Source organism: Streptopelia decaocto (genome assembly GCF_964273445.1).
Source record: "Streptopelia decaocto genome assembly, chromosome: 6".
Taxonomy (NCBI): domain Eukaryota; kingdom Metazoa; phylum Chordata; class Aves; order Columbiformes; family Columbidae; genus Streptopelia; species Streptopelia decaocto.
In genome coordinates, this window is record NC_138660.1 from 7,155,536 (window position 1) to 7,180,500 (window position 24,965).

The following is a 24,965-nucleotide window of genomic DNA, read 5'->3' on the forward strand; positions in this document are numbered from 1 at the left end:
ATAATTGTTTGGAAAGCGCGTAGGCTTTGTAAGGTCCATGCTGCTAAGGGCAGGAGTGAAAAATTCTTTGCCTAGATCTGTTTGGGGGGGTGTTTTATTAAAAGGTATTTTATATGAAAATATTAATGTTTTTTCTGACATAAAGGCCACTGCTGCCCAGTATACAATGAAAAAACAAACCTTTCCACCACCTCTGCTTTTAAGAACAGGAGACGCTTCCGTCACCTTGTTCCTCCCACCCCGCTTTTCTTGGCTTCCTAGTAGGCAGAAGGTGAAAGTTTGAAGAAGAAAATGCTCAGGAATGAAAAGTAAACAATTTCTGATTTGGAACAAAATGAACATTTCAAGTAAATTCCTTAAAAAACAGTATGAGCAACTCCAGTGATGGATTGTTTTTCCCAACTGCTCTGTTAATTATTGTTATTAAAATGTTAATTTCAGGAGAGATTAAGAACACCTCTGAGTATATTGGTCTCATGAGAAGTTCCTGGAGTGCTGAGGATGTACCAAAGCTCTCCAGCTGTCTTCTGGCAGCTCTGCTTGCCTGCTTTTGATCTGTGGTGTGATTTCTGAGCTGGTATGCACTTCTGCTTGCTGATTTTATCCCTGGCTTCCTTTAGCGTTTGATTTTTATTTTATTTTTCTGTATACTAGAAGTGAAGTCTGTGACCTTTCTGGATGGATGCAGCTGGGGGAACCCCTCCGCTTCAGCTGGAGTTTTGAACTCTCTGACTTCTGGCTTCTCTGACTGCAGCCAGAGATGCTGGTGTTTCCGTGCAGTGATACCAAATTGTGCAACAAGTTAATCAGGCACCGCTGCAATTGCATTGTATACAGGCAAAATGGCAACATACTTTCTGATGACACAAAATAAAGCAGCAGGTTGCTGGAAAAGGCTGAGAGAACTCTTTGGTTCCTGGCAAGACTGGGGTGGGTTGTAGTCTTGTGGCATCAGGTTCTTACAGCATTGCAAAACCCACCCTCTCTCTGCCGCTCAATGGGCGGTCCAACGCTCTTTTCCTGGTGTCACTGGCAGAATCATGTTATCCTCCCTGGGAAGAAATGATGACATTGTGTGACCACAGGACTACTGTGGAAATAACCCTTCTATTTTGGGGTATATCACAGATTTTGCGCCATTTAAAGCAAAGCATCGCAGTGCTAGCAGCACTAGTGCATAAGAGTTGGTCCATGTGCTGTGTTAGTAGTACAAACCACCAGATTCTGTGGCATTAATTTGATTTTTTTTTTTTTTTGAATAATCATATGCCACAGGAAAGGAGCTGGACTGCAGAAGCCATCCTGCCCTACAGTCCCTTCTTTTTTCAGTTCATTGTGCATGCAAGCTCTCAATTTATTCAGCAAAGTGGGAGAATCCTCTTCCTTCATCTCAGCTGGCAAAAGCTGATGTGGTGAGGGCATCCAGGAGGTTGTGATGACCCACCTTGACCACCCCTTGACTCTGTGCACATGCCTTCCATGGCCCTTTGTATTTTGCATAGTGCGAGAGCAGCCAGGGCTGTGGTCAGCGGAGTCCCGTTTCCATAATGCCAAAATTGCTGTTATCCGACAGGCTCTGTGTCTGTCTGTCTCCACTGATAAGATCTTTGGAGAGTCTGGAATGAACCAGAAGTAAATCACACTGTGCAGGACTTCTTGTTTCTTGTTCTACCCAGTTATAAAATCAGAATTTTCCTACTAGCAGGCAGAGTGTAGAACGCTTAGATACCTTACTTGTGGGAACAGAGACCTGGTGGTTCTTTGAGACAGTCGAAAGGAGCATGTTCCTGTGAGCATAGTTAGTAGATGTAAATATTGGCTTGCTGCAGAGTTCATGTATCACTGAGTGAAACGTAGTAGTTTATTTTGGCCTCAGGCCACATAAATGGCCTTGCTCTAAATGAGAGAAACTCATCCAAAGTCAGTAGTTGTCCCTCCTTGCTTCAGGGCTGAATTCAGTCTGATTGGTGCAAAATGCAGGAGAGAATCACTGGAAAATATGGGTGAGTTACGACGCTCTGTGCATTTATCTAATAACAAACAGAGAGGGAACACATGAGGGATCTTGATTATGGGAACGATCCTCCCGCTGATTACACTCCCTCTCTTCCAGCATCTGAATTACCAAAAGTTTTTAAATTCTAACCAGAAATGCAGCGTGTTGGTTCTGTCTGATCTGATGGCATGAAGATGTTCCATCTTTCTGCAGCATTTCCAGGGCTAGGAGTACCTCAGTTTGTTTCCTGCATATGGAATAATCTTAAGTGGTGTTGGGAGCTGGTTGTAGATAGCAATAGAGAACGGTATGAGTAGCAGTTGGCATTTCAGTTTGGAAGAAGGGGGTAGGCATCAACCAGCCCTTTCAGCTGGACCCCAGGGAAGAAAACTCTCCTTCTTCCCAGCTTCTTGCCTGTTTCTGAAGGCATTATGGCTTCTGAGGCAGTCTGCAGCCTTTTGCATGGACTGTGCGGGGAAGAGCCCACTTGCTCCAGATTTCCTTTGTCTCTTTGAGATGAGTCCAGCAGAGGGAAAGCATCATACAAAGGCTTTTCAGATGCCAGCATTGAAAAGGAAGGATTCAATATCCGCCGCTGGATGTTGAGTAGTACAGTTCACACATCCCATTCTTGTTAATCTCTGCAATCTGTGCAATTTTAGGTGCTCTCTGCTTATGCTTGAAGCCCTCCTGCATAATGCATATATTATGGACAGGTTTATGAGAGACACATTTAAGGGAGCTCTGCGATTTCTCTCCCCACCCTTTTAGCCCATTTTGATGGAGCAGATTTCCCTGTCATCTCATGAACGTGCTCCTGACAGTATCACCATGCTCATTACTGCATCTGCCTGGCGGACCTGAGATGCTTTGATGAAGCTGAGCCTGTTAACCATCTCTTCTCCCTTTGTGATCTGACAGCACCCGGGAATACCAAGTGCAACCTTCACCCCATTAATGAGATCATCTAGTAAACGTCAGCTTCTGTGACTACCAGCTTATAAGTTGCACCCTGGAAAACCTAGAAACACAGGGAAGTTTAATTCCAGTGAGTGAACAGCTCTGAGAGCTGAATGCCAGATACTGGAGCAGGCGACAAGTGAAACTCTGGCAGCACACTTTTATCTCAAATTACAGGAAATTGTGCTCCTTAGCAGGAATGGAGAAGTCTGGGATTGTTTTTTGCCTATTAGTGCTGCTTTGAAAGTATAAACCTTTATTCAGATAATTTCCAAAAAGCATACAAACCTGGCACTTGTTTTGTCCTGCAAGGTGGCCGTTCCAAGGAGGGTTTGGCTGGAAATTGCTGGTGGAGCTTTGTCCTGCCTCGACCTGCAGGAACAGGCTGAAGCAGTCAGGACTCTGGCAGTGGCCTTTTCTCAGGTCACCAGCAGGCAGACCTTGCAAATTCAGGCTGCGCTGGTGCGGTTGTCACTCCAAACTATTGGATGTGTGTTCAGTGCAAATGTGCTTCAGCCACTGCTCGCAAATGCTTTCTGTGCTTGTTCTTAGAAATGAGCATGTGCTCTGGCAGAGTGAAGTCTCAGCAAAGCATTTTAGTGGCTTGGGAGTCAAAGTTTGGGATATCTAGCCTGCAAGCATCTACCTTACTCCTTGTGCTCATAGGTATAGACTATTCTAGTGACTGAAGTCAGTGAGCTCAGCTGTCCTCTTCCGAGCCAGCACCTCCCAGGGCTGGAGAGCTCATGCAGCTGCCTGTAGGCTGGACAATGCTGCCATACAGATGCTTTTCCTAAGGAATCCTAATGAAATAAAAAAAGAACATACCAGAATTAAAGGATCATCGGGTGAGCAGAGGAATAAACGCATACACTCAGAGTTAAAAAATTGTCTGTGATGATGAAATATTGTAAACTAACCAGAAGCTCTGTGTGTGCTTTGTCTCAGCAGGATGAAGATGGTCAGTGTCCTGCCTGTTATGCTCTGGCTGTGCATGCTCACCCTTGGCAGCGGCTCTGGTAAGGATGTGGCATGCGATGGGTCTGCTCGCCTATCGTGGGAAGAGGTGATCTGAAACTGGAGAAAGAAAACTGGCTGCAGTGATTTTAAGCATTTACAGTATTCCTGGATGAAATGGTCGTGTGTAAAATACTTTAGCAAAATGCATGTATGCTGTTAGTTCTGTGTGGGTATTGTATAATGCTCACGTGTAGAGGCTGAGATTGTGGTGGAAATGGGGGCATAATAGCAACAAGCACCATCTCAAATTAAGTGTTTTGTAAATTCAAGCTGCCTACTTGGTCAGTATTGTTAATCTCCTTCTACGAGGGGTGAAACCAGGGCTTGGTACATGGCGCTGACTTGTCACTGAGTTGCACGCAGGACCTGGGCTTGAACCTGAACTCTGCTATTCCCGGTTAGATCCGGAAGGGGTTGAAATTCCGGCTCTCAGATTCTGACTCGTGCCTCATCAACGCAAGGGGAGAGGGGAACTTCTTGAGTGAGAGGAGCTCTCATACCCATCTCACTGAGTCACTTTCCTGACAGGAAATATGTTGTAATGCTCGCAGCTCCTCTGGCACATGTTCAGCCCAGCTCTTGTGAAGAGGCAGATTGTGTGTGTCTCGGCTCTGGACTTCCTATTTGGGGGTGGAAGGAGACAGCATGATTTGCAGGAGGCAAGTGGAAAGGGGGAGGGAGGAAAGAACAGGCGCTGGCTTTATTAGGGGAAATGTTCAGAAATAAGGGCTGTGCAGGAGATTGGCAAGTCCCCCCATGAGCCCTTGGCCCTCTGCAGTGCTGGCAAACAAGCAGTTATAATATTCTGAGCAGATGAACAGCTCTTGTATCATTATCTCTTGGACCATGCTGAGTTACTGGGGCCAGAATCACAACGTGCTTCTCAGCAAGGTTCATCTCAGTGTAGGGCTCATTGCAGAGGCTGAAGGCTGGGAGGCTTTTTCTCCTTGGATTGCTCTCATAGTGGGCTGTAGTCTTCAGCAGGACACGTCCCATCCTGGCTAACAGGGACCTAGTGGAAGTGGTGAGCAATGGGGAAGCAGCAAAGGAGAAAGAATATATGGCCCAGATCTCCTCCGCTAAGCCCTAGGTGGTAGAGTTCTTGGGGAAGGAGGGACCCAGAGACGCAGATTGCTACTGCTTGCTGGGAAAATCCCCGCTTTGCGTGTGCTTCTGAATGTGCTGTTCTGCTCTCCACCAACGCAATATCCTCCTCCTGCTGAGGCAGTGTTACGACACCCCACGTGCAGTCATCTTGGGCTTTTTCAGAAATGGGAGGTAGATGCAATTGAATCAGGGCTGCCCAGGAAATGTTAGAGCAATTCTAAAAGCTGAGACTGTCAGCTGGGAGCTGTGAAATGAGCACCCTGGTGTTTGGGTCATGCAGGCTTGTGCCAATTGATCTGGCAGAACCCTCCATGTATTTCTGTGAGGTATTTAGTGATTTAAAAATATTTCTCCTTTAGCAGGGGTTTTCTGTACAGGATGGGTAGAGCCCTTGTGGAGTGCTGCAAGAACATTTGTCGAAGGGTGATGCATGGGATACGTGATCAGTTAAAATACGTTTCTTCTGCAAATCCACTGTAGTGTGTGCATTTAATTTTCTGCAGGTCTGTGGGTGACAGACCCACTCTTTGGTTCAGAGCTCCCTTTTTGTTCCATGGACATCATAAACTACTTTGGGCTGTCAAAACATCTTTTGTTATTCATAACAGGCTTGCATGACTGCTTGTACTTGGATGGAGGGGCAGCCGTCTGTGCAGCCCTCTGTTACACTGTGGGGTTTCCTGGAACTGGCACCAAAAGGCAACTGGAGCTCATTTCACCCTTGCAAAGTCATAAATACAGAGCAGCGTGGGAGACTGGACATGCTCTGATAATGTTACGGCATTTGGGCTTGCTTTTTCTTCTCAGAGAGGGGAGTGTAGATGGAGGGAGCAGAGCAGAGGTTATCTGGAGTGAATGCAGATGGGCTGTGCACAGTTTGCATCTGCCCAGTGGTCTCCTAACACCAAGTGAGGCCACGGAGATGGGTCGCTGTCACCAGGGAACCTGGCTCCTGGGATATTTAAGATGTATAACTTGGTATGGGATCTTTTTTCTGTGCTTTGCTGTAACAGTCATGTAATGCTGTATTGTTGGGACCAGCTCTCTCTCCAGTCCAGGCTGGGGAAGGCTGGAGGCAGGGGCAGGAGCCCAGGACTGCCCAGGCCGGGGTACCAGCTCTGCTGAGTCCTGAGCTCTTTGGGTTTACAGAGTGGATGAGGAGCTACCAGTTACTAATTTCAGCTGTAAAACACCAGCACTGGTCTGGCTATAATGCAGACAGCCTTTCCATCCAGTTCAGCCAGTATGGATGGTAGTGTGTCAGAAACCTTCAGCGTTGTACGTTACCCTACTTCTTACTGGAGAGACAAATCCGTACATTTTATTTCCCCTCCCAATTTTGTCAACAGCACTTTGGCTTTAAACATCTGTTCTTTGGGCTTGGCTGTTTCTACTGTGTATGGAGGCTGGTGCTGAAACAAAATTGGTTGCTGAAAGAGAGCTGCAAGCTGGAAGAGGAAAGAAATGTGATCTGAGTAGTGTAGAGTAAAAGACTTGGAGTCTGAGACTGAATTTGTGCCTGAGTCTGCTACTCACTCATGTCATATGTGTGGACAAATCTCTTCTGGTCTTGAGAACATATATGATCTGCAGTGCCTGGGTTTGAATTCTTTACATGTGACCTTTGGGACATTGTTTGCAATGGTACTCAGGGCCTTCTGCTTTCCTCAGTTAAGACATCCTTAGGATGGAAATAAGGCTTACATCTCTGTGCTTGTGTTATAGGATGCTTAATGAACCCAGATGTTCTGATATCCAGAGAAGAATAGCAAAAACCAATGAACCCAGTTTTGGTCCTACAGTGATTTCTTTGGCACTCCTGAAGTCATATAAATATACACTGGCTTAAAAGCGACAAAAAAGCCAGTCATATGAAGAATGTAAGTCATTATGAACATGGAATAATGTTATCTTGTTTTCAGACAAAGCTGGCCCATGTTAGGTACCAGTTTATTTAGGAGATGTAGCTGTAGTTGTACTCTTTGTTCCATTTTTCTCTCTCTCCTAACCAGGCCACTCTCTCGTTCTCCATGAGCTCCCAGCTTTTGCAAGGTGAGGGCTGGGAAGGGGATCACGGTTAGGAGTATTGTTTTAGGGAATTAGAAAAGCAGAAGAATATTGCTGCCAGGAGAGGAGGACCAGCCTCATGCTGATTATCTAAAGGACCCACCTAGTGTGAGCAGGTAACTGCTGGGCATAAATAGTCCTTTGGTGGAAGTAAGCATTGTGTTTACATGGAAAACTCCTCTGACAGGTTCCTCGGGGGCTATCAGACTGGCTGTATGGTAGGCTGAGCCCAGGACTGGGGCCAGCTTCTGCCCCAAGTGACACCCCGACATGGGAGGCAGTGGCTGTAAGGCAGCCAGGAGCCTCATTCTGGGAGTTTTATTTTGGGCTTTGGTGGTATTTGCTGGATTGTGAGCATGTCTCTTGCACTTCCCCATACCAGAGGCTCTCAGGCACCAGTTTTGTCCTCTCTAAGTCGATTCCAAAGTACCCAGCATCACCAGTGCTTCTGGATTCAGATGGTGGCTGGAGCACTGAAGGTCTGACTGCAGCAAGCCAAAAACTGAGATCCAGCCCCAGAGGTCACAGCTGCTGCCTGCACTATCTCTCCTGAATGCCGATCTGCACTGTGTGTCTCTCTTGTACTTAGCAGAGAGGCAGAGCAGCTACTTATGGCCAGGGGAAATTTGCAGATTAATAAATTACTGTCTGTATAACACTTTGAAGATGGAAAGCCTTGCGCGGCTCCTCAGGATTATTACTATATAGTTCTTATTCTACTGATGGGGTTCTAGTGGCCTTATTTTCCTTATGATTTGTGACAGCCCCAGAAGCTGAGAAGCTTATTTTAGTGTGTAAAGTCAAAAGAAAAATAGATTAAACTGCGTTATTGTTTTCTAAAGAGACTAAATCCCTCCCTCATCATCTTCTCCTGGGATTTCTTGACTTCCTCCTACTCTTCCAATCTCAGCTTCTTGCTGTCCTGATTTAGGACATGATTTTATAACCGTTCATACACATCTGTGAGTTACTGCAGTTGTAGAAGTTTATGGCGCTTGGGGGCATGAAGTTATTCGACACCCAGGGTGTTGACAGGTGCATAACCCTGAAGTGGATGGAGATAAAACCTGCAGAGCAGAGCTGGCCTGGGTGCAGATGTGCGACTGCAGCCGCCAGCCTCCCTCGGCACCAGCCAGACTCGTGCCCGCCGAGGAGATAAGACCTCACGTCTGCTTCTTGTCAGCTGAGGAAAGAGGTTGTGAGGGGTGAGTTTTGCACAGGCATCAACACGATGTGACCCATCTGCATTGAAGTGCAGAAACGTGTGGAGGAAAGTGGCCCATTTTGTGGGTGTTGCTGATGTGATATTGGATGGTCAATTTTGCTCCTCTGTGTGTATCAAATAGAGCATCAGGGGACATTGGGGACCTGTCTCCTACCCTCCTTGTCCATCAGGTCCCCCTCTGCAGCTGCACAGTTGTGCACTCAGTCTCCTACACCTTATTGCACACAAGTGACTCCTGCCAGCCTCATACACCCTTACTGTCTTCTGCATTTTCTGAGGCCAACCACTGCAGTGGGTTTTTATGCAGACATCCCTGTTGATGTCTGGTGGGCAGTGCAGAATTGTTGACTGTATCTTCAAGCAGGATGGGAGGCAACAGAGATTCCAAGTACAATAATTAGGTTGCATGGGTTTAACTAAGCAAGACTGTGGCAGAGCCAGGAGTTGAGCCTGGATCTTTTCAAGTCCCAGTCTGATGTCCCAGGCACACAGGAGAGCCCCTGCCAGCTTGAGCACAGCTCTAGGGTGATGCTAATCAGGTAAACCTCCTTTTCATGCTGCCTTTCCTACAGATGATTTTGCAACAGACTGTTCCATTCCCTCTGTCTCTCCTCCTCCCGTGCTGCTCTGCTTTGCTTGGTGCAGCAATTTCCTCAATGAAGCGGGATGGAAAGTAGCTATTTGCTCCTTTTCTCCTTCAGGCTCTGAAGCAGTTCATAGCCCTACCTTTATCGTTTTGATCTCAATTTTAAGAAAGGCCTCCAGGAAAACATGTCTAGCTTGCTAGAGAAGACTGAATTTTTTTTTTTTGACCCAGTTGCTGGAGGTAACCAAAATACTCTGCCACATGCAGTAAACACAGCTTTATGCACAGAGTGGAGGCATGGAGCTCTCCGTGGAGGAGTTTTAAAAGACACAAACAACAACTACCCCTCCCCATGTTACAGGCTGTGCTTGATTAGATAAGGAAATTTGGAGTCCTGAGCTATGAACTCCATTACAGAATCACAGTTTTTTGGATGTTGTGCCTTGGCTGCTCCTTCTGCAGTTCTGGCTGTGCTGAAGTCAACAGAAGTTTATGCAGTCAGCTTGTTTTTGTGAAGCTGGCAGAGAGGCAGACCATCACACCTGTTTAAACTAGACTTTCAGAATCAAAAGGTAGCCACAATGTATAACATAAAAGTGCTTTTGGAAATGATGAGCTGTTCTGCAACAGGAAGTCCCTTTCCTTCTTCCTTTCTCATTTGTATCTATTTAAATGATAAAAGCAGCTGGGGAGACAGAGAGACTCCATCCTTATGTGCAGCATCCAGTGGATCTGCTTCCACAGGGGCATCACAGCTCAGCAGCAACACAGCATGAATACAGTGAGACTTGGGAGAAGCATAAATCCACATTGCTGGTGCCATTGCAGCAGAACCACAGGGACAGAGCCAGGTTGTGTCTGAGCTGCTCACAGGGAGGTTTTTGCCAGGACCATTTCCATTTGCTCTCTTGGAGAGGCTGTAGAAAGAAGGCAGTGAGGTTATGACAGGCCCTTTTTTTGATGTATTCCAGCTGAAAGTCAGATTCTAAATTCCTGCAGAGTTCATGCAGCTTCCAGGCTGAGCGTCCAAGGCAGTGCTGAGCTCCAATCACTTTTTAGGCATTCTCTAACCACCATTGACACTGCAGAGGTGGTGGGAACAAAAAGTGAGAAGTAGCTGATCTTGGCTAGGGCTAACCCAAGTTCTTTGTCATTCCCACTGATTTCAGTACGTCTGGGTCTGTGCCTCTTTTTGTAGTCCAGGGAAGATATTCTCATTTGTTTTTAGTCCATGCCATCCTCCTTCCATCACGTTGCAGTCAGATGGGGTACAGACAGCATGGGGAATGCTGCCCTGCCACACTGCCTTGTTGCTCTGCTGCTGAGCAAAGCATATGGGGGGAGTGTGATGCTGTGGGGTGTTCTTGTGCAGGATACACATGTGAGAAGAAGAACACAGATGCAATGGAAGAGTGGGTGCTCTGGGCACCAGTATAAATGGAAGGTGCACCCACGTGTGGCAGCTGACTACAGCTGGTACCTCCTGTGCTCACAGCGCTGCTCCTCCATTCAGCCCAAGTTCCTCTGCTGCCTTCTCACTGACTGCTTTGAGCTCGAAAGACGGTGGAAGGAAAAAAAAAAATCAAGGTAGTAATGATTAATCCTTACTTAATTGCTTTGTGTGACACACTTTTTCTGCCTGTTGATGCTGATTCTTGCATCAAGCTAACTGCTGGCCTGGCTGTGGTCCCCGGGTGAAGGCTGACTCATATCAGCTTTCCTTCAGATAATGCCAGCAGGGGCAGCCGAAGAAAATAGGAAGCTGTTGAGATAGTGCAGCCCCATCTGATGCTACTGCTGAAATGGCATGGGGAAGAGGGGTCTGCAGGGTCATTCAACCAGCAGCATCGATGGTGTCATGTTCTGCTGCTGTAGCTTGGTCCTGCCTGTGTGCAAAGCAGGCCCTCTCCCAAAATTAGAAACAATTAAGATGGGTGCATCAATTTGGCAAATGCAGGGTAATTTGTGCCAGCATGATAGATGGCCTCTCATAAGGATGGTTCTTTATTATTTATCTCACAGTACTTTTAACTAGGGGAAGCCTTTGTTTTTGTAGCCTCTGAGGAGGGAAGGGGTGGAGGTGGTGTGGAGCTGGTAGAGTTCTGGTGGTTGAGAATTTTATTTTGAAATGGCAGTACTTAAAATGGCTGCATAGAAATGCCAATCTGTGGACAAAATGGGACAGCATTTCTTGATGTGGTCTTACTCTAGTTTTCTTTTTTTGATCCATGGGTTAAGCAGTTTGTCTTTTCTTGAAAAATCTAAACAATTGCACCAATTTCATCTCTGTTTTGACTGTGTAGGTGGTTGTAATGGGTGCTGCCAATGCTCTTCAAAAAGGAGTGTTTCAGCTGTGTATATTTGGAGTTCTGTTTCAAGGGGGTAAATCAGTGCAATAAGTGGAAGGTTGGGAAAGGTTTCCAGAAATGTCTGTTTTCACCTTTATGGAGCTGAGCAGCATCATTACTTTCCCCCACCCCTGCCCCGTCTCTTTTGATTTTTTTACTTTGCATCTGGAGGATCCACTTTATTCAGCTTCATTTGGCTTCTGAGGAGTGTGGTTTGGGATGCCTGATGTTTAAGCGTGTTGTAGCGCCAGCTTTAGAAATGGGAAAGATCTGACTATTTCTGTAACAAAATAGGTTTCTGTCCCTTGTACCAGTAGTAGATACCCCTGTGAACACAGATCTCGACATACAGTACAAGCAAGGAAGACATTTGGAGTTATCTTTGCCAGTTCACCTAGTTCCCGGTGCACATCAGGAGGAACAGTAGCACAGCAGCCCTCTCTTACCTTTATCTCAAGGCACATGAAATCAGAATGAGCATCCTCATCGTGACTTTTCTGCCTGCACTTTCTCTTCCTGTGCTAGTGGTGGGTTTTTCCCTCTGCCGTGAAACCTCCCTCCAGCCTGCGTAACCCTTATCCCTTTTCCCAAGGAGGGCTGTGGAAACATGACCGCTTCTTAGCTTTTTCCTGCATCGTCTGTCAGGGGTAGGTATTATGGGTCATAGACTGCCCTGCTGTGTGACTGCAGAGCACCCAGTGGTGAGAGGGGTCAGTTGAGGCATCTGCACCTCGTTGATAATGGGAGAAGGGTGGTTTCTTTCAAAAGTATTTTGCAGAGACATTTCTAGGAAGATGCATTTGTGGGACGGTGGATTTTTAGATGATTTTGTTGTGTCCCTCAGTTGTGTGTGTAGTGCTCCACTCTGTGCAGTGTGGAAGGGACCATGGAGTTGCATATAGCTCCCCCATCTCTTCACTGGTTTCCATTTGTCAGTGAACCCTTGAAGTCACAGCATCAATGATTTAATCAGGAGCTGCTTTTAACCCCAGCGGCTGTTTTGTGTGGGAAACATTTCAAGAGAGCAGAAACTCATTTCTTAGGCTTAGCGGGTGAAAACGAGTGTGAGTTGCTCCAAACAGTCACAACATCGTAGTAGTTAGTGAAGTTTCTCACAAGTAGAGTGGCTTCTTCCATCTTCTTTCTGCAGTGCCCTCTTGAATATTGTTACTGGAGCTGCTCTGTGCCAATGAGGTTCAGTGTGAAGTAATGAAATTTGTTCAGACTATTCCAGTTCAGACTGACACTCAAGCAGCTGCATGCTGGTGTTAGCGGCAAATAGGCTCTGAAACTCCAAGAAAGGTTAAAAAGAGTGGAGAGGGCACAAAACACCCCAGGGAGCTGTTACAAATTAAATTATAGCAATAATAATGTGAGCATCCCCTCTGCTTCATGTGTATATGAGGAGTGCAGCCGGTTGTCTGGGCTCAACCCGTTTGCTGCAAAAGTGCCACCACAGCAAAGGATGATGTTGGCACAGGGAGAAGAGCCACATCACAGCTGAGGAGGAAGAGGTTCACAAACGTGTGTGTATGAAGGATGCCCTGTGGTCCCTCACATACCTTGTCAGGCTGATCCCAGCTATCTCTGGTATAAAACACCCCAAAAATCATAGTAGTACTGCTGTCAGCATGACATGGGGAGGAGGGAAGTTGCACAAAGCACCACAGCTCCTGTTGTCGGTGTTTCATGTGTGAAGGAGCTCTCTCCCCAGCGCATGGTGTTTCTGCCACCTCTGCTGTGAGTGGTGGATCAAGGCTTTGCTCCCTGAGCCTTTGGGGCTGTGCTGGGCTGGCTTTGCCCTGGCAGTGTCCTTGTCAACAGGGTGACAGGCACAGCCTGTGATCTCAAGCTGTGCGGCTGCACCTGTGCTCGTTACCAGCACAGTTATGAGCTATGTTTGGGGTTCAGCTCAGAGCATGCAGCACCACAAGGCAGGACACATGTGGGGAACCTCAGGACTAGCTGTTTGGTGTGACAGTGTTCCTGAAGTCAGGTCTGAGACAAAATCTCCAAGTACTGCTCTTACAGTAAAGAATAATAACAGTCACCCCTTCCCCAGCCAAGATAAGACCCGTACATTGCTTTTGAGTAATCTGGAAAGGAAAAAAAATAAAATAGTTGTATTTATTTTCAGTAACTCATTCAGGTAGAACAGGTAACTAGTTCTACAGTGCTGATTTATGAGCTGTTGCAAAATGCAAGAGCTGTTCATGATTGCAAATTTCATTGATCTTGACTCCAAGAATTTCCGTACTGTAATGTTTTATATAGTTTTCTTCCTCTTCAGTTCTGCCCTTTGAAGTAATATGGACAATTTGCCTCTCTGCAGCCAAGAGGAGACAGCAGAGTCAGGTGCTTGGGAAGAGAACTCAGGTGTCCTGATTTACACACCCAGGTCTGCCCCTTACAGAGGGAAAACTTTTCTTTCTGGAAACAAATGCCCCCCACTCCATGAATAGTAAGCAGTACTTTGTAATGCAATTAGCAGGCAGTCTATGGCAGGCCCATTTGTCTCATTTACCACTCTATGGAAACTTGACCATGCCTAATCCAGTAGCTTGACCCCACCAGCATAAAGCAGTGTACTGCTTCTGGTTGGCCTTGACCCTCATGGCACTTGGTGACTACACACCTTCCTGTGGTATAAAGCTTCCAGTACTGGTTTGTCTTTCAAAATGAGACTTGGCGCTGGCCGTGGTAGCAACTGTACTGGATGATGCTGTGTAGTTCTAAAAGAAACATCTATATGTTTTTTAGATGACAAGTGATGGCACTCTCCAGCCATTCAGGTTTGAGGTTCCTACTGGCAAATACTTGTACCCTGGGTGGTTTCGCTGCCTCTTCCTAGTCCAATTCACTTTCTTCTTCCAGAAGCAGCACTCTGTCGTATGGGTGTTTGGTTTTCCACAGCAGGAGCAGTGCAGTTTGCGTTTACATTTATGTGTAAACCTGCCAGAAAACATTTCTGTTCTTACTGGCCCAGATTTCCTCCTTGCTGTGACTAACCATTGCTAAGCCACAGGAGTCAGTGTTGATGCCTTAAAGCACTGTGCGCCCATCTTCTCAAAGGTTTATCTCTTTGCTTTTTTAATTAAGTATGAATTTGGGGCTAAGCTACATCCCACTGTCTATTTAAGGAAGATAAAATGCCAGAAATCCTGCTTTGGGCTTGTGAAGTCAGTTCAGAAGAACAGGGCTCAAAGAGTGTATTGTATTCTGTTTTTCCTCTTGGTCTGAATTCTTCTACAATAATATCTGCAAACTGGAGAGCCTTTGCAGTGTTGTCTGCGGTGTGCCTGTGATACGCTGAGACACCTTTCCTGGAGACCGCTGCAGGCAGCATACCCCTCTCCTATTCAGCTCATTTTGGGCTCTCAGATGTCAGGCTGCCCCAGTTAATGCGTCCCAGCAGCTGCAGGAGGTGTGCTGGATGCTGCCCTGCCACGCTCTGCCTCATCAGGGCAGGGAGATGGGGGATGCAGTGACAGCAGCCTCTACGTGTGTCTCAGCTGGTGCTGGCAGCACAGGTTGCCCTCAGGTTTGCTGACACTCTGGTACCGTGCTCTGCTTGTGCAGAGTCCCTCCGTGACTGGGCATCCTGATGGGTAGGAGGAATGGAGTGGAAAGGAGCTCTTGGAAAAGAAGTGGATTTTGACTTGTGCTGTTTGGCCTGAAACTATTCACAAATGACAAGAATAAATTAAAAAAAAAAAAAGGCACCGTACAGCTTTTTCTCGTGCTGCCCTGTTTCTATGTCAGCCTGAGTCAGTGAGCTATGCTGAGCCTACGGAACTGAGCTTGGGGAATGCACCTGGGGGCTGCTTGGGGATCCCCAAGGGAACCTGCTGCCACCTCCATACTGTCTCTTCTGCCCCTCAGCCTCCCTTCCCAAACTTCACTATAAACAGTTGCTACATGTCACTTGTACTCTTTGTGTTACCATGGCTGGTGTTGCATGAATCCATCACAGGAACGACAGACCTTGTTCCCAGAACCCCTGATCCAGCTTCTTCTGGCAGGGACAATGGCCCGTAGCTCCAAGGGAGGGTTGATGTTCATATTGCTTCTCTTCTTCCAACACCTCTATTTCCATCTTCCCTGTCACTCTGCCTGGATGCACACACACCTCTAGCATCGTTTTCACCCAGATTTCATCTTCCTACACTGGATATTTTTAAGGTTGAATTTTCTTGGAGCTCTTTTCAAAGCCTGGTGTTTTATGGCAATATCCTATAATGTTTTCCTGATGGGGGATAAATAGCTTGGAAGGAGGTGTATGAAGAAAAGTAGAGGTTTGCAGGTTCTCTAGGAATGAAGGCAGTATTCTTGCCCTGCTTTATAAAAACCCAGTTTGCTTCCACTGAAAACACCACATATTTGCCTCTGATTTTAACGGGGACAGGACTGAGGGCTGTGGGGAACATGGGCAGAACTGTTCTTCTCCCACGGACTTGAAAGTTAAGATACTTTGTTCTTCCTGTTTGCAGAACGATGTGATGACTGGGGTGTGGACACCATGAAGCAGATCCAGATTTATGATGGGGAACCTGCCAAGATCAAATGCCCGCTTTTTGAGACTTTCTTGAAATACAACTACAGCACAGCCCATTCTGCTGGCTTAACCCTGATCTGGTACAGGATCGGGCAGGACCGGGATCTGGAGGAGCCCATTAATTTTCGTCTCCCAGACAATCACATCAGTAAGGAGAAAGACACCCTTTGGTTCTGGCCTGCTCTTCTCAATGACACAGGGAATTATACTTGCATGCTCAGGTAGGTTGTGCAGTGCAGCTTCTGCATGTCTTCAGCATAATCAAAGGACTTTCATGGAAGTGGTAAAATTACACTGCTAGCACCAGATCTTTCTGTAGGGAGAAGACCATTTACATAAGCATTAAAGGGAAAAGAATGTTACAATTATAAGACCGCTCAGTACTGAGCCAATTTACATCATAATAATGCTTGGAGCCTTGCAAACATTAATGAACATGCCTCTCCTTTCTAGCTGCAAGTGTCCATGAAAATATTATTGCTGAGCCCATGGCAAAATCCACAGACACTATTAAGAAGTGGTCTGTATGTCTACAGTAAAAACAGCTACAGATGCAGGGGTAATGTTTTGACTGCATGCTAATTTGGCAAAGATTCATGAGATTCAGACTTCTAGGAAATTAAAAGTGTCTCTAAGTGTAGTACAAAATGAACATAGCATCTGCTATGCACTGAGTGCAAGAGCTCTTTTTGATCTTCCTCACGTTGTCTCTTCGTTGTGTCTTTGACCCTATTATCTGCTTTACCAGCAGGGGAGTGGACGTTGCTTGTTAGTCATCTTTATAGGCTTTTCTGAGCTTGTGTGGCCATCTCTGGTGTTTTCTTTCCCATTTATAAATGAGCCAACTAAGGCTGTATACGCCTCATCAGTGCTATGATGCTCATTATTGCAGATGTGATTTTTATTTCATTCCACTGTAACAGGAGAAAACAAGTTTCAACTAATCAGCCCTATCCTCCTCTCTCCTTAGAAATACCACTTACTGCAGCAAAGTTGCATTTCCCTTGGAGGTTGTTGCAAAAGACCCGCACTCTTGTGTGAGCCATTCAATAAAACCTGCTGAGCAGATGCTCTACTTGGAGGACGCCGATGAGAAGATCATCTGTCCAGATATTGATGGGTTTTACCCTGCCAGTGTAACACCAACTGTCAAGTGGTACTTCGTAAGAAGGACTTTTTGTCTTTGTTGTATCTGAAAAAGCAATGGTTGGCATGAGAATCGTGGAGCTATATTTCAGTGTCTCCACAGCAATTAAGCTGTTAATGCAGCTTTACTAATTCTAAGAGCTTTGTTTCCTCTGAGTTCAAGGATAGAACTACCCTTGGAGGAACTTAAATAAAATTGAGAGCTAACACTGGATTTTTTTTTTTTACCAACATGCATGAGTGGAGAATGCTCTAGCAGGGATTTAGGAGCTTCAGTTTAGCTGCTGGTGGTACACCTGACCTGCAACGTAAGCAAGGCATTATCTCCCTGTAAAGGAAACTGTGATTCATATTCCCTTTTCTGTAAAAACAAACAAACAAAAAACAAACACCACAACCCAAAATAAACAAACAAAACCAAACACCACCTGCTAATGAAAATGGCATCCTTTCCAAAATCCTTTGAGGTCAGGAAATGAAGTTGTACATCAGGCCTCTGCAAGGACCATGGATGTTCTGTTTGACACAAACCAGCAAACCTCTTTTATGAAGATGGAGACACCCCTACCCTGCCTGCTCTGATAATTGAGCTGTTTCCAGCCATCCTTAGGTTCTTTCCTAGAGAATTACTACTCAATTTTATTAAATTTTGACCTCAGGGTTTTTCTCTAGGTGGATGCCTTTAGTCAAGTGAGAATAAGAATTCTCAGGGGATGTGCAGCCAGAGGCTTATGGGACTGAATTCTCTAGCTGCTTATAAAGCGCTTTTTGATTTCTAAATAGAAGGTTCTATATTAGTGAACTTAATAATAAAGAAAGTTGGCAACAAATATATCTGATCTAAAAAATAGATAAATGAAAAAACTACCCCAAAAGAAAAAAAAAACAAAACTCTAAAACCCTTCAGGAAAAGCTTATGCTTTTATCGAAGAGGAGCAGTTTCACTCTAGTAGTTGAAATGTTTTACTTGTACCATTAATTGAAATTCACATCTCAACAATCAATTAGCAGAATGAAACAAAAAGCCCCATGGAAGTAATTTTTCAGGCAGCAAGTCATCTCATGCCTAATAAAAATCATTAAAAATGGTATATGACCCCTGCCTTAAACTGCCTGTGAGGATGTATCTGATTTGGAAATGTGCCATTCATAAATAATCTCTTAGAAAATGTGCACATCTTTGGGTTTTATGACAATCATGGTGTTATCTGCATAACCCCTTTCTGAAAAGGGATCTCTAGCTTGATACTTAGCAGAATTTTCCTGCCTCACCTGACAGAAGAGAAGAGTTATTAAGGCTTCTGTACTATAGATTTTTGTTTGCCAGTTGCCGATTTTGGGGCCTCAATCTCAACTAAGTCACTCAGGGTAGCTTGATTAATCCTGAAAGAGTTAGATATGCTGACATCAAGGTGAACATACCAGCTTTTTTATTCCAACATTCTCAAAGTTCATGGTATTTAGGTCTGACCTGCATCACAATCCCAAGTATCATAGTCATAGTTTAAAAACAGATCTTTGTAGTAGCATTTAAACAAATATCTTTACTTTTGAGTCCTAAAACTCAACTGTTTTTCTGCCTGACTCCAGAACTGCAACTTCGTGCATAACTTCAATGAACGATACCCCCGAGGGCCCAGGTTTGTCATCGGCATTGTCCGCAGCATATATGAAGGGAATTATACTTGTATTGTGACATTCAAGGACCATGGAAGAGCCTATAATCTCACCAGAACCATAAAGATGAAGGTTGTGGGTAAGAATGGCTTTAAAATTTGTAAAATGCATGTGGGTAATTGTAGAACTGGTGAAAACAGCTAGAAGAGGCTGTTATAGGATCCATTTGTGGTTGTGCTCAATATGCATTACCCAACTGATGTGGTATACTTTTGCTTGCCGGGGTCGGCCTTGTGTGTCTGTCCAGGGCATGTTGCTCTGAAGGTTCTACCCACCACCATGTCAAATGTCCCAAGCACCTCAGAGGGTCACCACACTTAGGCTGGTGAGGTACAGCCCATGACATGGCCAGGGGTACCCTCTGCTGGCATGCGAGTGCATAACCCTGATATTCTTGCGAATTTTTGACTCCTGTGCCCTTTGATTGACATTATTTGTGGGGTTGTCCCATTATAGCCATTCTGAGTCCCACAGCAATGGCTGCTTTAAGAGCTGAATTAAATACTTGTGACAGGAAATGATGTTTGTATCTTGTTTTTTAGAAGCAGCAATAAAAACAAACTGGTACAGGTTGTGTCTTGTGGGAGATGGGAGGGGTGTGGAGCTCTTCTGACATGAAAGGCTCAAAAACTTGTTTCTAGAGTTACCTAAACTTTGGAGGAGCCTCAAAATCTGGGTCTGGCCCTGAGTTTGGGGACTAGGATTAGATTTCTCTTTGCGTGGAACTCTGCAGCAGGATTGTATCACAAGTTAGACTGGGACATATGCAGTGGGGTGTAAGGGCATCATGAGCGAGGCTGCGAGGACCCCAGGTTCTCCTGGAGTCTGGGTCTCCATGGGCGTCTCTCTGTTCTTTCCCACAGGATCTCCAAAAAAGGCCTTGCCACCACAGTTCTCTTCTCCAAATGAGAAAGTTGTCTACGAACTCGAAGCAGGTAAAGTGCAATGCTCTCTGCCTGCTGTTGCTGCCCAGGCAGCCAGCCTGCAGGGACATGGGGACTCAGCCAGGCACAGCAGCTCTCCCCTTCCACTGCATCCCTGGTGCTTTCCCTTACAGAGCACATGAGCTGCTGCAAGTTGCCTGGCAGACAGCATTGAGTTCCAGTTTTTTATGCCGGAATACGACAGCACAGCTTTCGAAGTTTATTTTTGCAAGCACAGATAAAGATAGATACTCAGGCACGGAGATGCAGGATTGCAGAAGCAGATGAAACAGGGACCCTCGACTGCTTGGAGAAGTTCCTGTAGGACCTTGTCTCAGTCCCTGGCTGTGCTTTGCTCCAACCCTCCCTTGTTCAGCCACTCAGTGGCTTCAGCCTTCTGGCCACTTTTTGGCCGATTGCTTCCTAATTAATGAGAGCTCTCCTTTTGCTGGCCTCACATCATTGTGGGATGGGGAACCACACCCCTTCCCCCACCCCATCTGTTTAGACTGATGGCTCTTCGAAGCAATTCCCTATCTTGAATGGATCATGTCCCGTTACATTGCTGTAATAAATGTGGTGCCAATGATGATGATTAGCAGTAGAGTTTTCACTTTAAAGCACAGCTTTTTTGGCTCAGAAAATCAGACTTCTTCCATAGCCACTCTATAAGATAAAACCACAGGCTGATCACAAAGATATTCACACTCCTAAGCCTAACCTTGAGGGGAAGCTAAATGCCTGAACAAGTGTTCCCACACAAAAATGTTTTTTGGAGCTGGATCCTTCACTTTATGGCATCTATGCCTCGTGCAGTGGGGATGATAAACACAGGGAAGTGGTTGGCGTGGAGCATCTCCCTTTGGATGGGTGACTTGGTGCAGTCAAGGAGTTTTTAACATATTTGAAAAGGCAGGATATTTTTTTCTATTTATTTTTCTGTCATAAATCAACATGTCTGGTGTGCTAAACTGTTATCAGATGTCTGAAGATGGATGTTGGCCTCATTCCCTCCTGAAGGGAGGCAGAGGTCAGGCTGGTAAGATCACTGGAAAGCACAAAAGCCAGGGTGATTCTGTTCCTGCTTTGCAATACCTCACTATGGTCCTTTCTTCCCAGGAGAGGACCTTGTTCTGCCCTGTGAGGTCTTCTTCACCTTCCTGAAGGATTCCCGGACTGAGGTGTGGTGGACCATAGATGGGAAAAGCACAGATGACATCGTGGACCCCAAGATAAAAGTCACACAAAGGTAACATACTAATGTGAACCTTCGTTTGTATCTGACTCTCTCTTGGATCCTGCAAAGGGGTGTGAGCACAGACATGCTACAGTCCCATTTTCCTTTGCAAGGGAATGTGGAGTCCCCCGTGTCCCTGTTAATCAGAAATTCCTATGTCTGCACCATGCCGTGTTGAGCACCAGGAGCTCTAGGGAGGAGGCCTCCAGACCTCGACAGCATCTCATCTTACAGAAGTTTTTGAGGGAGCTTTGTTTACCAGTTCACATCGTCACTTGTTTAGGTTCTGGCAGCGGTGCCAACAGCTGGTGCTCTTGTCAGACTTCTAAACCAGGGGCAGACACAGTTTTATTTAGAGAAATGTTCCCAAATAGCATAAGTGATAAAAATGTTTAAAAAAACAGAGGCTGAAAACAAAAATGTAATATTATATATAGTATTGATTAGAAGGAATAGACATTCAATTAGATGAAGAAACCCAAATGAGGTTGAGAGTCCCATTTGCTGAGTGTCAAGGGCAGTCGCTACCCCAATTAGTTTGCAAACCTATGTAGAAAAAGGAAATGCTATTATCCCCATTTTGCAGATGATCAATTCAAGCAGAGAGAGACAAAATGACTCATCCAGGATTGCCCAGGGAATGTGACTTGGCCTCTGAAGTCTGAGTTCCTGAGATCTTGTTGCTTTGTAGGCAAAAACTTTATTTATCTGTAAAATGCAATGTGACACAGCTGCAGTATGAGAAAATTATGAATGGCAAAAAAAATACTAAGAAAAAACAGATAAAGAAACAGCTGCAGCTGTATTAAAATCTGAAGTCTTATCGATTTATAAATATCAGCTTAGGTGTTTTTTTGGGTTTTTTTTTTTTAGAGGATCAGGTTATATCAGGGAAAGGACTATTTGTCACTAATAACCTGGTGCATATTGTTTCACATATGTAATGCCCTAGTTTTTCTTTTACAGTGAAATTACTAGAGCTTTTGAAGACAAAACTATCATAAGGACTCTAACGGTTGCAAAAGCCACACCAGAGGACTTGAAACGGAATTATACTTGCTATGCCAGAAATGCTAGAGGCGAGGACCATAGCCAGGCCGTAGTGCACATGAAAGGTAAAAGACTTGCAGAGCATGGGTGTGAGATGAGGCTTGCTTAAAAGCAGATGTCAGTCCTGCCTTTAGCCTTGCCCTGAAAAACAGTACAGGAACAAATAATTCCATCAGCCCTTTTTCCCCAACGCACACTATTCTCTCTACACCGCTGTATTATTGCTGTTGTACTGCACCACTACTTGGAGACAGGGAGCAAAGGATGTGAGTCATATGCACCCTAACCATGGTAAAGTGCCTGAGGAGAGAAACGGGTGGATAGACCTCTTGTTCTCATCCCGTCTGTGTACCACAATTGAAGCAGACCCAAGGGGACAGGGTGCTTGAAATGATGTTAGGTTACTCAATTGTGTGAGGGTTTTGCGTGATGCAGCAGCCACTGGTTGTCATTCTCCAGAAGGTAGACTGAAGTTGCTGACGTTGCTCAAGGAGTGAGACAGTCTAACCACAACTCTCAGTGGTTTTACTTCTTGCTGCCATGACGCTCCAGTCTAGATACAGCCACCTCAGCATGGATGGTATGGACTGATCCAGCCCTGTTGAGTGTGGGTTTTTTCCTAAATCTTTCTTGCATCAAAGATTTTGCTCACATTTCTCAGACCCACCTCTCGGTAATAAGAACTGAGCCTTCACTATAAGTATGTGATGTTTCCTGATTGAGGTGGATATTTCTCTTGTCAACCTCATCTAGAGCTTCAATACCTGCTTGCTGTAGGTCAGACCTTCCCTCTCCCATGAGGAATGCTGCCCTGCCTTGTGTAGCCCATGCCAGACACCTCCTTCCCCCCACTCTGCCCTCTTAAAATGGGAAGGATCACAGAGTCCTTCCTCCTTCCTTCTCCCTCCTTCCCATTCCATTGAGACAAACCTTTTCTAGATCACTGGGAAAGATCGATAGACCAAACACACAACTGACAAAGGCTGGAACCATCTGCTTGTGTGTTCATCCTACATAGATAATTCTTCAGGGATGATAACATTTGTACATGTAGCAGAAGCGAATCTAAAATCTTCAGATTCTTTCTCTATACAGCAGTACCACCTAAATGCTGTTTTTTAGTAGACTGATCTGTATTATCCTCTCTCTCCCTCCCTCATTGGCTCTTGAACAGTTGAGTGGGTTTGCTCAGAGCAGATCTGATTATTCAACACCCCTCTTTCATGCTCTCTTCCAAGAACCTTCCGCAACCACTGCTGGCAGAGCAACCTTCAACTAAGCTCACTGCAGACCATCCCACTGTGCATAGGAACATCAAATATGCCAGAACCTAACCCCTCAGCACTTATCTTCCAGTTTTTAGCAAGTATCTATATATGTTGGCTCCAACTCTTTCATTACATTAGGTTATATACATTTCCTGCTTTTTCTGGAAGATTTCCCTCTCCTTTTCATGTACTTCTGCTGCTCATTACCTAATGAAAGTTGCTAAATTGTTTCAATTTTCTTTTTTTGTAATTCAGTTTCTAGTAAAATCTTGGAATTTGCTGATATTTCTACTCACTGTTGTTCTTTCATCATGCAGTTTGCCAGTGTGCATGTCAGCTGTTACCTGAATGGCCACAAAAAGAGAGTTGCCCAGGGATACAGTTAGAAGAGTTATTTTCTGTCCTTAATACAAAGAAGCAGCAGTGGTGTGACAGACACTGTATGAGTTGGAGGGGGATGGGGCTGTGATGTTCTGGCTTGATGTTGATAGGTTGTTCTATTTGTTTGCAAGCATTTCAGCTTTTCTGTAAGGAACTATGATTCTTCTTTCCTGGTAGAAAACAATCAGGCCATGGCCAGTTATATCCTTGCTGTCAGTCTGGGGCAAACCACAAGAACTGTGTGTGTTTATGGAGGGAAAATGGTGGCCATTGCCTTTATTTTGTTGCAGGTGAGCTTTGGTTGACTCTCCTGGAAGTAAATGTTGTTGTGTTGCCCTAAGAGTGTACATATGCCGCTGAGAAGGTCACATTCATGAGCTGGCTTTGGACTGTGCGGGTGGTTCCCATCAATAGGTTATTCTACCATCTGGCTGCTCCCAGGGTCTTGCTTAGAGACAGAAGTCAAGCCTGTGCTTTGAGTTGCTCTGCCAGCCCAACCAGACCTAGTAACCCAGAATGGGGACTCCAGGTTGTCCATCCAGCACGTGTCCTGCCAGAAAAGCCTTGGCTTGGCCGCCACCCTCTGAAGGGCCAGCTTGGCTCCTGGCTGTTCCTCTGTTATGTTCAGCTGCATGTGACACAAGCTTGTTTCTGCTTAGCTGAAAGCTCAACCTGTTTGGTAAACCAGATCCCCTCTTTCTTTCTGAATCCAGTTGTAGCACCGAAGTACACCGTGGAGCTGGCCTGTGGACTGGGGGCAACTGTCCTGCTCGTTGTGGTGCTGATAGTCATCTATCATGCTTATTGGCTTGAAATGGTCCTCTTCTATCGGGCTCATTTTGGAACAGATGAAACCATCCTAGGTAAGGACTTAAAGGGCTTGTATTTATTTTATCCTGCTACAGGCCAGACCCTTCATGGGCAAGATAAGTCATAGAGTTTCAGTAAGTCCCTGGTTTCTCTAGTGACTCTATTTAAGGATTTACGAATCCAGGGTGATTTGCTTTAACATGTGGGAAGGCATCCAAAAGGATGGATATGGAAGTCACTCTTTTGTCCTCAGTTCTTTCATAGCTTCCATGTTACTGGGAGTTCATCTCTTGGGACTCTGAGCTGAGATTTCTTCCTCTGTAGCAAGAGGAGGATGTTCGAGCTCTCACAGTTTGTGGTGTGAAACTGCCAAGGGACCGCAGTGGCTTTTGGAAGGTGTAGGTAGGGTACAAGTCTCTGTCTGGTGGGACTGCTCATGTGGATAGACAGCAATGAGGGGAAGCAATGTCAGAGATGTCAAAAGACAAAAGGACACTGGACAGAATGGCTTGACCATCTTGCTGTGATCTCATGCCTTCAGAGACCCAGCAGCGTCTCGGTACCTTCATGTTCAGGCTGGATAGTCAAAGAGGCAGCGCTTCTGTCTTG

At 45.5% G+C, this 24,965-nt stretch overlaps 1 protein-coding gene across 7 annotated transcripts in view; it reads left to right on the plus strand.

Moving 5' to 3' along the window:
- The window catches only part of IL1RAP (interleukin 1 receptor accessory protein), a 43,767-nt gene that overhangs the window by 12,414 nt on the left and 6,388 nt on the right, over positions 1-24,965 (plus strand). For 2 of the 7 annotated variants that reach the window (XM_082055845.1, XM_082055846.1), the window contains exons 2-9: positions 3,908-3,975; positions 15,800-16,085; positions 16,835-17,027; positions 18,601-18,766; positions 19,551-19,622; positions 20,730-20,859; positions 21,814-21,962; positions 24,260-24,409. In XM_082055845.1, coding sequence (XP_081911971.1) covers positions 3,909-3,975; positions 15,800-16,085; positions 16,835-17,027; positions 18,601-18,766; positions 19,551-19,622; positions 20,730-20,859; positions 21,814-21,962; positions 24,260-24,409 — 1,213 coding nt within the window. In that variant the 5' untranslated portion in view covers position 3,908. Of the gene's footprint in view, positions 1-3,677; positions 3,805-3,904; positions 3,976-6,821; positions 6,964-15,799; positions 16,086-16,834; positions 17,028-18,600; positions 18,767-19,550; positions 19,623-20,729; positions 20,860-21,813; positions 21,963-24,259; positions 24,410-24,965 lie in introns of those variants that run through there. The other 5 variants (XM_082055848.1, XM_082055847.1, XM_082055849.1 and 2 more) reach the window with 5 other exon arrangements.